This window comes from Populus euphratica, unplaced genomic scaffold (genome assembly GCF_000495115.2).
Source record: "Populus euphratica unplaced genomic scaffold, PopEup_1.0 scaffold159.1, whole genome shotgun sequence".
NCBI classification, from domain to species: domain Eukaryota; kingdom Viridiplantae; phylum Streptophyta; class Magnoliopsida; order Malpighiales; family Salicaceae; genus Populus; species Populus euphratica.
The window spans coordinates 566,522-580,050 of record NW_011499962.1 but is presented as its reverse complement, the minus strand read 5'-3'; the positions used below and the strand labels follow the sequence as shown (position 1 = coordinate 580,050).

General features: G+C 36.5%; 1 protein-coding gene and 1 long non-coding RNA gene across 7 annotated transcripts; both read left to right on the top strand.

The window, feature by feature from the left end:
- Positions 1 to 2,776: 2,776 nt before the first annotated feature.
- LOC105138798 (uncharacterized) lies at positions 2,777 to 4,248 on the top strand. The gene is made up of 2 exons (XR_844857.1): positions 2,777 to 3,185; positions 3,273 to 4,248. It is a non-coding gene; the product is annotated as an uncharacterized LOC105138798 (long non-coding RNA).
- Positions 4,249 to 5,099: 851 nt separating this feature from the next.
- Positions 5,100 to 13,424, top strand: LOC105138797 (lysine-specific demethylase JMJ25-like). 6 transcript variants are annotated; one of them, XR_844854.1, is made up of 15 exons: positions 5,100 to 6,300; positions 6,377 to 6,522; positions 6,813 to 6,918; positions 7,018 to 7,150; positions 7,263 to 7,326; positions 7,433 to 8,168; positions 9,182 to 9,511; positions 10,156 to 10,689; positions 10,762 to 10,834; positions 10,920 to 11,005; positions 11,505 to 11,624; positions 11,748 to 11,815; positions 12,487 to 12,561; positions 12,727 to 12,823; positions 12,978 to 13,424. XR_844854.1 is itself a non-coding variant. In XM_011045016.1 (13 exons), exons 1-13 carry the CDS (start codon positions 5,668 to 5,670, stop codon positions 12,249 to 12,251), a joined length of 3,033 nt encoding a protein of 1,010 aa, XP_011043318.1. In that variant the 5' UTR covers positions 5,100 to 5,667; the 3' UTR covers positions 12,252 to 12,438. The 6 variants fall into 6 exon arrangements, 1 of the variants encoding a protein (XP_011043318.1); XR_844856.1 differs by lacking the exon at positions 12,978 to 13,424 and adding an exon at positions 12,248 to 12,347 and having other exon boundaries at positions 12,727 to 12,969; XR_844855.1 differs by lacking the exon at positions 12,978 to 13,424 and adding an exon at positions 12,248 to 12,362 and having other exon boundaries at positions 12,727 to 12,969.
- Positions 13,425 to 13,529: the final 105 nt, after the last annotated feature.

Sequence of the window (13,529 nt, the reverse complement as noted above, 5' to 3'; positions counted from 1 at the left end):
AGAATGGACATCGCTACTGTTACTAGCTATACAAGTCAAGCAAAGGCTAATCAAAACAATGGTGGTAGCGGCCAAGCGGAATGGATCATTCATCTAAGCAAATGCTTACCTTTCAGTTTGTGTCCTGACAGGGGAGCCCAGAAGATTATAAGGCTAGCCCATCTGCATGTTACAATGCAACAAATGTTTTCTTAAGGCACTTCATGAAAAATGGTTGATTTTTGCATGGGCCTGAGAGAATGCATTTGGGCAATTTGCTTGTGCTGTGCTTATTTCTAGCATATTTTCAGGGATTGTCCTTGATTGGCTGTGGCTAATAGGCAAAAAAAATTGTGTTAAGCCTTTTCCTCTATTTGAAACGATGTTGCTATACTGAGAAAAATTGTTTGAAGGAAAACCACCACGAACCAGATTCTGAGTCAGCAAGTCACCAAGTTGACTCATTGTGGCAGGCCTGGTTTTATTACTATGTTTCTGCTAGGACTCTGATGCTCATATCCGATATTTGCATGTTTCTTTGATGTTAATTCAAATCTTAAAGAATCTTTTTGTTGTCAAACAAGTATCTTAACTTATTGAATGCCCTTTCTTGTTAAGAAGATTCACTAATCACAACGTTAGCACACCTAACAAATTCCTGAAAACACAAGCTAAAAAACCCATCATGATTTATCAATTCCTCTGCTTCGCTGTTCTTCAACCAAGTATGATGATAATAAGTTTACTGTTAGAGTTGGTCTTCGCAAGGGAGTTTGTGTGTGATGGTTTCTTTAACCAGGATGATGGTAATAAATTTACTGTTAGAGTTGAAAAACAATCAATTGTTCAAGCTTCTAACTCATTCAAAAGAAGGGAGAGATATGTGGAGTATGGCAATTCTTTTATTCATCAAATTATGTTCACTATTTCAATCTCATTACACATACTGAGAAAACATTTAGTAACTAAAAACCAATTTATGCACGGTCTAAAACTCTTCATCGAGGCAAATTCATTCATCTCTCCAACGTAAATTCAGTGTTCAGCCAAATTCATTCATCTTTCGGAATTTGTTCAGTGTTCAACCAAATTTATCATCTTGGAAAAAAGTTCGATGTTGAACATTTACCGTTCTCATATGGTGAATATATAGTTCACCAAAATAAATAGCATACAGAAATACTGATGACTAATATTGGTTAGTCAGTCCTTGCGGTGTTATTTTTGGCGATAGCCACTTCCTTTGAGTTTATGTGCTTTCTTCTCTGTGTACTTGTCTTCCCTAAACTTCCAGCGGTGAATTGCTACCGCGCAAAGGCAGCCTCAGAAGGATCAAAAACTTTTCATAATTTCTTTGAGTTGTAAACAATGTTGTCATTTACAAACAATTTGAGGTGCCAAAGAAGAATAAAAGAAAGCCCAGTTCGTATTTTCATTAGGAAGTTGCACAGAGATCCTATTCCAATGGCATGGGAGAAGCCTCAGATAGGTTGGACTAAATTAAACTTTGATGGCTCTTGCAAAGACTCGGCTGGAAAAGCTAGCATTGGAGGTGTCTTCAGGAACCACGAGGCTGAATTGTTACTCGGTTATGCTGAATCCATAGGCAGAACTACGAGCATGATTGCCGAATTAGCTGCTCTCCGAAGAGGCCTCAAGTTGGTGTTAGAGAATGGTTGGAGCAACGTATGGCTTGAAGGAGATTCAAAGTCTTTAGTTGATATTATTGTGAAAAGGAAACTAGTTAGATGCAAGGAAGCACAAAGACAAGTTAGTGACGTAAACTTGATTACCCCCCCCAGAGCTTAAAAACTGCCTTGTGACTCGTTTTTAGAGAAGGCAACAGAGCTGCCGATAAATTGGCTATAATAGGCTATCAGTTGCAGAAGCCTAAAATTTGGAGGCACATTCCTCCTAATACAATTTTGCAAATCTCACATGAAAATGCAGAAGATAAGATTGTTTTTCGAAGAAGATAAGCAGCATGTAAAATGCTGTTTGTTTTGTGTAATTCTTTGCACAGGACAGGCATTCTTGTTCCTATGATGCTTCATATTTTATCGGCTAACAGTGTTCTGTTTTTTAACAATTGAAATGGAGATTACTCTAGATGAATTTCAATGTACAAATTAGTGTCTCACAGCGTTTTTCATTTTCTTAAACTATGGTAATGTTCAATCAAAAAAAGAAATGACATAAAATTCTTTTTCTCATTTTCTTACAAGAACCACAAATTTCCTCCCAAAATGCTAGTTTTGGCAGAAAAGTACTTCCCTTCAAAGAACTCCAGAGAAAGAGAATCCATTTCCTTCAAGAAAGAGATTGGAATGTTCTGCAGAAAATACTTCAATGAGTTTTTAATACAAATCACGATAACAAATGCAGTCATTTATTTTTTTATTTGATAATATATTATATAGATTCTTCCTAATATATAGTTGAGATATGGAAATTAGTTGACTTGAAAAAATGACAAGCATCATTTAAAAATTAGGCTTCTAACTTCTGACACACCAATCACGAGATCAACATCATGAAAAAGACCAAATAGGCAAATCTTATTGGGCCAAAAAAATTCTTGCCTCACATGGAGGTTGATAGGTGGCCCATGTACTACAATATCCCAGTACAAAAAAAGCAGTACATGTCATGAGATAGCATGGTCATCTCACCCCTCCCTCTTTTTTTTCTTTTTTTTTTTTACTCCAGGCAACCAACATGAGAACACTAATTTAGGATCAAAACTTTGCTGGCATATAATGTAGTACAAGCAGAAATGTGTAAATGTACTGCATTTTATATGCTTACTATTTATACATGCATCAAGATGTGCAGATCTATTGCATTTGAAAGTGAGCTAGCTAGGGGAGGCTCCCTGGATTGGAGAACCATCATTGAGTGCAGCGTAGATGAAATCCTACATTTTGTGCTATTAAACTGTTACCAACCCTTTGTGGGGCATGGCATCATTTCATCAGCGCTGCATTCAATCATGTTTTTCTAACTCCTCCAGGCATGGTTTTGCGTGCATGTATCAAAGGGTACTTGTGAAGAAACTTTTTGTTGGATTTTAAAGGAAAGTGCCGTTGTGGTGCGAAACAGGCATTTGCGTGGTCTGTGGAGCTCACTATTAATGATCCATGTCTACTGTAGCTGTTCCTGTGAAGCCTAACTTTGTTTCATTTTCTTTCGATATATGTAAAAAGGTAAATCATCATGGAAAAGGCATTCCCTTCCCTCTGTTATGGACAAGATTCTAGTTTCAGGCTAATGAATTCATGCTATTTTTGCAGCACATGGAGAGTGAAGTGAAGTATTTTTACACCAATTACAATGATCCACAGCCTCCTTCACCATAAAATGCACAATTATTCTTATATGTCTTTTGTGCAAACCTCATATTTGTCCCCCAACTATCTATTGATTCTCATCTAGGTCCCCAAACTATCAATTTTCTCAATGTCTATTAATGATTAAATGTGTAAGTTGCATATATGACACAAACTGTAGGTGTGGATTGAGGAAAGTTTGGTAAATCATCATGGAAAAGTGGGAGGATTTTAAATGGGGACCAATTGAGAATGCATGATAACTTTGCTGACCCAATTGATAAAATTAATAGTTGGGGACTACATTGAGAGTCTGTTCATAGCTAGGCAACTAGTTTGCAGTCTCTCTTTTTTCTGAACATTTCTTTTCTTTGAATGAATCCAGTCCAGGGAGCCACAAAACCAGTTGCAGGCTTATTTTCCAGACTGATCATGCAGTGCAGGCGCACTGATCATCAGAATAAACACAAATTAGATTAACCTTTTTTTCTCTGTCAGCTGACCTACTGCTCATCAGAATTAACATAAATTAGAGAAACTTTTTCATTTATTTTTTCTCTGTCCTTCCCATTTAAAAAGTTTCAAGAAGATGCTAAGATTGCAACAGTTTTTGAGGTTCACAAAAGAACCACCATGTGCCATATCCTTGTACTGTCCCATGTATTGCTAGAAACTTGAAAGGCATCTTGAAGCATTGGAATCAGAAATACGAGGGCCCAATGGTACGAGACAAGTCAAATCTCTACATATTTTTAGTTCAGTTTTTGGATGCCTGGACAAGCTTCAAGCATGGCATAGCAAATGCACCTCTTCCTTTATCCCACCACATCTTTTCTTTTCATTCACCCATTTTTAGGTCCCGTGTAAGTTCTAAGCATGATAGAATCTAAAATAACGTTTAATTACAGCTTTGAAATAAATAAAAAATAAAGACATTCAAGACGAAAAAACATGTCTCTCTTTATTTCTTGTTTTGATGTTTAAAAATTCATTTTAAAACTATCTTGAAAGACATATTTATTTTATATAATAGTAATACCTAGGACACTCTTCCTAGCCCAGGACACTATAAATTGAACTAAATTATGCAGAAAACATTCATCCATCTGAAGCTTGCTGTTAGAACTTGCTTGAGACGATGAATTTTGTGGGATGAGTAGATGAAAGGGTTAATAAGCATCATCAATATCAGAACTGACAGCCTGACACCAAATCATGCATGCTCAATAGTTTTTGACACTCGAGTTGGCTTTCAACCAATCTTTAGACTGGAGAATAACTTGGTCTAAATAAGCTGTGAAATTAATGCAGAAAACAAGAGAAAAATATGCAGATCCTTAGCCCACATTTATAGCTCTATATTTAGCCAAGACTAGACCACGTAGAAAAATAAATAGGGTTACAAAATTATTTAAAAAAAAAAAAAACTTGGTGTGCAAGCAAAAACAGGAAATTGCACCGAGAAGCATAGTCTGTCTTAGTCTCGTTTATTTATCACGACTGCTATGCATTTGAAAAATGTAGCTAAATTCCTCAAGGACAAAGCCCTGCAGCCCCCATGTATAAAAGCTGTCCTGCTGCTGTCTGATTACCAAATAACTCAAAAATTCAAAAACCCTGACCCCAAATAACCACCCTGAAATTGCCAAATTCTGAAACATTAATTAATTTTCTACAAAATCTAAAAGGGACAGCATAATCTAAGATCACACCACAAAAATCCAACTTCTTATATGTATCATTGCACAATGGACACCACAAAAAGAACCTGAATCCTGAAATTGTCAAGTTCTGAAACATTAACGAGTCTCAATTCTTACATCAAACATAAAATCTAGAAAAACAGACAGCACCAACATCGACTAAAATCACATCCCATGAACCAAAAATCCATGCAAATATAAAGTCAAATACTACTATAAAAGCAGAAATCGAGAAACAGAAACCCAAGTACAGAAACAGAAAGTCACTGCAGAGATATCTATGTCAAGTGTATAAAGAGGGGGGAAAGCAGAGCAAAATCCTGAAAAGATTCCTTTTTTTTTTTTTTCCTTCATAAATACTATACAATCAGTTCAAAATATAAACACCTGTCTATGAGAGTCCATTACTTGTCAATCTCTCTCTTTCTCGTGACCATAATTCAAGATTTCCCCTTTTTTTTTTATCCCCAAACTCTCCTCCTCTTTTCTTCACAATTAACCTACTTGCCACTCTCACACCCAACAATAAATCTTCTCTTAAAAAACCCTTTTCAGTCTTACTCCCTTCGCTCTCTCTAATAAAAATCCCAACTTTCTGTCACTTTCCCGAGAAACATCAGGACTTTCCGGGAAAATTTCCAAACATTTCTTTTTTAATGGAGGCGCTACCGGACCACCTCCGGTGCAAGAGAACAGACGGCCGGCAATGGCGGTGCAACAGGCGGGTGATGGAGGATAAGAAGCTCTGTGAAATTCACCACCTTCAAGGCCGCCATAGGCAGTATAGAAGGAAAGTTCCAGAGACTTTGAAATTGCAGAGAAAGAAGAGCAAGAAATCAGCAGCATCAAGTTCTAATGCTGAAACCCTAATTAGGGTTTCTTCAAAAGAGGGGAAATTAGGGAAATTTAAGAAGAAAGGAAAGAAGTTGAAGAGAGGGGATTTACAGTTGGATTTGATTAGAATGGTTTTACAGAAAGAAATGGAGAAGAGGAAGAGTAAGAAAAGGAAAAGTTTTTCAGAGAAAGTAAGTGTTGATAATGGTGATGATAATGATAATGTGAATGACTGTAGTGAGAGTGAAGAAGGAGAAGGAGAAGAGTTAATGAGAAATTTGCCAAATGGGTTCATGGCAATATCGCCTGCTAAGAGTTTTGGGAATGGCAATGCGGGTTGTTCTAGTTCACATTGTGATAGTAAGATTGGAGGAGATGTTGTTAACGGGGCTAGTACTGCTAGAAGATGTTTTAGGTCTAAAAATGTTGAGCCAATGCCAATTGGGAAATTGCAGGTTGGTTTTGTTGTTTGTTTGGTATTGTATTTTGAAAGTTTTTGTATTTCAATTTTTGATTGATTGGTTTTTGTAGGTTTTGCCGTATAAGAGGGATGGAGTGAGATTGAGGAAGGGGAAGAGGAAGAAGTGCCACTGGTGTAGGAGTAGTGGATCGAGGACATTGATTAGGTGTTCGAGTTGTCGGAAAGAGTATTACTGCTTGGATTGCATCAAAGAGCAGTATGTTGTTTCTGCATGTTAATTTGTTTAATATGACTTGTATTCTTTGTTCGGTGCCAGATATCTTACCCTTTTGAAGCTTATGTGCAAAAAGTTGTCATTTTTTGTATGGAACAAGCATTGTTTATAATAATGTGGACTGTTTAATAATTATTGTATCCTTTAGGCCAACTGTTTTCTATATATAGCTCCAGCTAGTGCTGAAAACAGTGATTTTGTGATTTCAGCCTAATGCTCTGTCTTTAGGAGTAAAATCTGACTTGTGATTCTTGATTTTGAAATGAATTTAGGTATTTGGAAACACAAGAAGAAGTTAGGATGGAATGTCCTATGTGTCGTGGAACTTGCAGCTGTAAGGTCTGCTCAGCGATTCAATGTAGGGACATTGCATGTAAGGTCTGACTTCTAATTTTTCTAAGCGAGCTAGACGTAGTACTTTCATATTTCTTGCGGAATCATGATGTCTAAATATATGCAAAAACTATTATGTTTCAGGACTTGTCCAAGGAGAAAAGTGAAGTAGACAACGTTTTACATTTTCATTATTTGATTTGCATGCTTCTTCCCATACTGAAACAAATAAATCAGGATCAGAGCATTGAGCTAGAAATAGAGGCAAAAATAAAAGGTAGCGATCATACTTCTACTTCTTGATATTCTGCAATTGATTTCCACTTTTCATAGCTTATTGTAGAATGTCCATAGAAGGTCTTTTTATAATGTCCTTCGGTCTGTGATAGGCCAGAAGCCTTCTGAAGTTCAAATCCAGCAGGCTGAAGTCAGCTGCAATAAGCAATGTTGCTGGTATATAATCTGCCTCTGAAAAAGTTATGATGATCTGCTAATATTTAACATATCTGATTTCAATTTGTTATCTGCTCTCCGGTGCATGGTATAACTTTTGGAGCAGCAATAACTGCAAGACTTCCATAGTGGATTTCCATAGGAGCTGTCCTGAGTGTTCCTATAACCTTTGCTTAAGTTGTTGTCGGGATATTTTTCATGGGGGCGTACATGGACGTGTTAAAACTCTTTTATGCAAATGTCCAAATGGAAGGAAAGCTTGTATACCTGGCAAACGACTTTCAGAAATGAAATCACTTTATGCCACGAAGCGGAGTTACAGCAGCAAATATCATGGCTCAACATTCTCACCTGGTCGGAGTGCTGTGGATCGTAATGGTGGTATACCTTGTCCCTCTAGAAAGTTTGGAGGTTGTGGTGATAGCCTACTTGATTTGAGGTGCATTTTCCCCTTATGTTGGACAAAAGATCTGGAAGTAAGTGCAGAAGAATTAGTTGGCTGCTATGAGTTACCAGAAACCTTGGATGTTCGATCGTGTTGCTCATTATGTGTTGGGATGGATTGTGAATCTAACGGGATTGAACAACTGCAAGAAGCAGCTGCAAGAGAAGATTCTGGTGATAACCTTTTATATTATCCAACCATCATGGATGTTCGCAGTGATAACCTAGAACACTTTCAGAAGCACTGGGGCAGAGGTCAACCTGTGATTGTTCGTAATGTGCTTCAGAGTACATCTGATTTGAGTTGGGATCCAATAGTCATGTTCTGCAATTATCTTAAGAATAATGCTGCCAGGTCTCAAAATGGGCAAGCTACAGATTGCTCGGACTGGTTTGAGGTTAGTGTTTTTCTCAGCCACGAGCTGTGTTAATATGCTGTGTGGTCGTGCATGTGCCTACAGTGTTTCTTTTTTAAATGTCAAATATCAGATGGTGTTAGTATTTTGTACCAAGAAACCAGCACAGTTCAAAATAATATCAAGGCTTTCTCTTCAATTTCTGGTGAACATGAGTTATTAGAAGACAAATTAATCTCTTGTGCATTACTGAGTTGTTACCTGTTGGCTTTACTGGGGTGGGAATTGAGTGTTGAAAATTGGTTACATTATGAATTTGGAGTGTTTAATGTTTCTGTACATGCAAATATAAAAACAAATCTCTGTGCGATATATTTGCGAGCTGTGAAGCTTTAAATTATAAGAGGAATGGAAATATGCTGGTACAAAATTCCTGGAAAACAATAATTAATTGTTTGTGGCTGGAAGGTTCCTTTCCAATTTCTCTGATTTTCAAAGAATTTGACGCTCTGGAGGACATAAATGAATGTAGCTTCTAGCCTTGAAAGATTCCTAGAGGATGCTAGAGAATCTAGAATATTTTTCAAAATATCTTATTTTTTCTCGTTAGTTCGGCTGCTAACTGTTAGATCAGCATAATCTAGCTTCCAAACTTATGGGGCATTTCACTTCTCTTTTCTACTTTATCCGACTTCAGGACATTTTCTTTTTCAAGTTACGAAATGCCAGGTTCTTCCTCTTAATTTGATTGTGATGGAAAACCTTGTGTTAATCGCTGTCTTTAGGGAAAATTTTCATATACACTATATTTACTTCATGAAAAAGAAATTAGACTGATTTGGACTCTAAGCTTAGCACTGCTTTATATTCTATGCTCCTGCAAAGTGTTTAGTGTTTTGCATTTGACACCTTTTCTTTGAAATCTTGTTTTCCTTTTCTCATGATAATGAACATTTTGCATTTCTGATTTCCTGCTGCTTTTTGCTCCTTTTTTTTCTGGTCAAGAATTTGAGACCAAAACTCTAATTCCCAACAATTTTTCTTTGGTGTGGCAGGTAGAAATTGGTATAAGACAGATGTTTATGGGGTCTTTTAAGGGCCTGACGAATGCCAACATATGGCATGAGAAGCTGAAATTGAAGGGTTTGCTTTCTTCTTATTTATTCCGAGAACATTTTCCAGTTCATTATAGTCACGTCCTTCAGGCTCTACCACTTCCAGAATACATGGACCCCATTTCAGGTGTTCTAAACATTGCTGCAGATTTGGGCCAGGAAACCTCAAAGTCTGATCTGGGTCCTTGTCTTTATATCTCATATGGAAGTGGTGAGAATCTTTCACAGGCTGATTCTGTGACAAAACTGTGTTATAATTCATATGATGTGGTAAGTGTGGCTCTATTTAAATTATATCACAGTCTAATCCTCTTAAGATTTTTCCCTGAACTTCGATTTTAATTTACTTTGTGATTTTCTTTTTCCTATTCTTTTTCTTGATTGGCACCACACACGATGCATGCTTGGTACACAATTGCTTTCTAAAGCATTTTAGAAAGCATGCAGCATTCTGAGAAGCAAGGATCAGAAATTGTTATGCTTCCAAATCTGTAACGAACCATCTCCTTGATTTCTTCCTTATGCTCTGAGCAATATGTGTATGTGACAATGTCCAAGTAATATGTTAGCATGGATTGCTACCTATTTTATAACGTTTTTTCGAAAACAATTCAAAATCTGTGCTTATATATAGTTTCAAAGTAATATCAATTATTGGTCTCATCATCTAGGTGGGTGAGCCAAGCAAAGACTGAGATTATTGTAATTAGTCTTATTCTGTAATTGCTGTATGCAGTGACTTGCATTCCTTTTTTCTTATATAGCACCTCTTGCCTCTTGAATCTTTATTTGTCACAGCTTCCTGCTTACTTGCCCCACAATTTTAGCATATTTTGTAATGGTTTCTGCAAACTTGTTATTCTGTGAAGAGTTTACAAAAAACATGAATCATTCATTTGTCTTTCCAATTTCAGGTTAATATTTTGGCACATGCTACTGATGTCCCTGTATCTACAAAACAGCTTAATTACATAAGGAAGTTAATGACAAAGCACAAGGACCAGAATAAAGAGAGCGGAGAAGCACCTTTAGATGAGGAAAACATTGAAGTGGAATTGCATGATATGTTCAGAGAAGATATGCAAGTAAACAAGAAAGTTGCTAGAGTATCCTGGTTCTCTGCTGCAAGACATGAAACTCATGCTTCAAATCTGAAAGATAGAGACGTGTTCCATGATGGGGATTCTGGTTCTGACTCTGATTCTGATTCTGATTCTCACACTGATACTGATACTGAAGTCTCAAAATTTTTCTTTGGACCTGTTAAAGGTTCAAGGTCATCAGATAATCTTAAGTTTCATGGGAATCACTCGGAGACTTCCAATCATTTCATATCTGAGTCTTGTGGTGCCCATTGGGATATCTTTCGTAAACAGGATGTTCCTAAGCTTGTAGAATACCTTAGAAGGCACTCTAATGAGTTCACTCACACATACTTCCAAAAGCATGTAAGTTCTGAATAAGATGTCAGCCTCTATTAGCAGGTCAGAGTGGATGATTTATTTGTCTCTCTCTTGCAGATGGTTCATCCAATACTTGATCAGAATTTCTTTCTTGATGCATATCATAAAATGAGACTGAAGGAGGAGTTTAGTAAGTAAAACTTCTATTTGCCCCTTTTCTTATGATGACAAATTTGAAGTTTTGTTTAAATTTCCACCTTGCCTGATGCTTCCAGAAATTGAACCCTGGAGTTTTGATCAACATATTGGAGAAGCAGTGATTGTTCCTGCTGGATGTCCATACCAAATTAGAAATCTTAAGGTAACAAGTGCAATAATATTGAATTAGTTTTTTAGAAACCTTGTTGTTATTGCCCAAGGTAACAAGTGCAATAATATTGAATTAGTATTTTAGAAACCTTGTTATTGCCCTAATTTTCTTAGAATCCTTTCATACTCCATTGTTGGGTATTTTTCAAAAAATCTGCTCTATCTATAGCTCTTTTACCACGGTTTCATGTATATTTGTCAAAATTTCCTGATGTTCTCTCTCATAAAAAATCTTACCAGTTGTCCAACATTTTTTAAGCTTACATCGTTACTTGGAATCTGAAGGAGATAGGAAGATAGAGAGTTTGTAACACACTTGATTTTGTCATGTTCAAATTGATTTATTGTCAAATTTTCTGTTTCTGGTTTCAAGATCTGCATTAACTTCTTTGCAATATTGGTTCAAATTGATTTATTGTCAAATTTTCTGGTTCTGGTTTCAAGATCTGCATTACTAATTTTGTTCATTTGACTTGTCATGCGAATTGCAGTCATGTGTCAGCGTGGTTCTGGACTTCCTCTCACCAGAAAATGTTACTGAATGTATTCAGTTGATGGATGAATTACGACAACTTCCAGAGAACCATAAGGCCAAAGTTGACAGATTAGAGGTAAATTATACATGAAGGTGTACACATTTCCTCTCCATCCTTGCCCGTGTGATGAATTCTTCACTTGTTTTCTGTTTTGTTTTTGTTTTTTTTTTTTCTTTTTCTTTTTTTTGCAAAAACCAGGTGAAGAAAATGGCATTGCACAGTATCAGTAGAGCAGTCAGAAAAATTCATGAGCTTACACGGGCAGAGTAAGCGTTACATTGAAATGCATGAGTTCTGTTCTTTTTCTTCAATCTTTCTCAGTATGCTGGTCATCAAATAATTTAAGATATCCACGTTGTTTCATGATTGTGTGTTACATTGTGCATGAAATTCATCGATTTTTAATAGTTAAAATCAGATGCAGTGTCAGTGTATATTTTAAAAACACATAACCTGGATGGGGAGGCATGGCTTGTATATGTTCAGGAGGATGAACTAGAACCTGCGTGTATGAATATCTTTGATGGTTGCTAATTTGTCGAACACTTTTAGAGGGAGATTATATCAAAATCCTTGTGATGGACAAGAATCACGGAATCAAATAAATTTGACGATCATTCTCAATAAAGAAAAGGGGTTTCCATGTTCCTAGTTTTGTCTTAGGCAATTATTATCCATCCCTTTGCTTATGCTTTCAGATGAACTACTGCCGGTGCGCATCTTACCCCCAAGTCTCCCCAGAAATTGAATGAGGCTTTATCCTCTAGATACTTTTTTAATGACACGAGTGCCAATCAGGTTTTCCTCATGTTTGTAAGCATGATACTAACACATACTGAACTATATGTTATGCTTCAAATGGATATTAAGAGCTTTATTTAGCATGTGTCAGCAAGATTCTTCTGTCCAGGCAATTTATATGTGCTTCATAATTTAGGACCAGCATGGACCTCAATGGCTAACTGCAAGGACTGAACGGAAAGATATGCTGTTACAAAATGAATCGTACAGGGTATTGGTCTCTGCTGCGACCGCTTTTTCTTTTCTTTTTTTTTTTCATCGTACAGGGTATTGGTCTCTGCTGCGACTGCTTTTTCTTTTTTCTTTTTTCTTTTTTGGCATGCAGAAATTTTGATACATCTCCTCTCCTCAATGATTAAAAGGCTAATTTTCGCAGATCTCTCATTCTTGGTGAAAAACACCAACTTTTTGTTATCAAAAATTTGCATTGGTTTCCTCATTTACTGCAACAACTTGTACATGGGTTCATTAAGGTTAGCATTTTCTCCCCTTGCTGCAACAGCACGTATATGTGATCGATCCATTGGACTGTATATAATGACTAATCAGTTTGGTTGTAATAATGATTGATTCTTTAGTTCTTTTCTTATATATATACAACCTTGTGATAGTTTCTTCATGCTGCAGTCATCTGATGCTAGACAAATTGCATGAAAAAAAGCTCTTGATATTCTTGCAAAAATTGTCGTTGATTGGAGTAACAATGCTTAGTTTTGAAAGGCCTCTCATCCTTGATGTTCCTTGCCTCTATAAAGAATGGTTTGGGGTTTCAGCAACGGATTGTTTGAGATTCAATCACGAATCTAAGAGACCCGCTACGTCCAAGAACAGAAAGTGGTGGCAGGCTGCATCCTCATAACCTCCCCCCTTTCAAAGAGAAGAGTCCAGTTTTCCTAAAGAGAGTTAAGTTCAAAAAAGAGTTGTAAAGCAGAATAGCAAACCCACTGTGGCAAGGGAACCAGCGAAATGCATGAATTCTTCAAAATACTCTCGCATGCTAAATTAAAATTAAAACAAAAACTAAAAGAACACATTGTGAATTTGAATAAGACACATTGTGAATTGGAATAATGAAATATGGGTATTAGCCCCTCCCATTAAAACTCAATACACTTGGTCATGGTAGTATAACATTCTTTTCATAAAGATTTATTTATTATAAAATAGATTTGGGTAGAT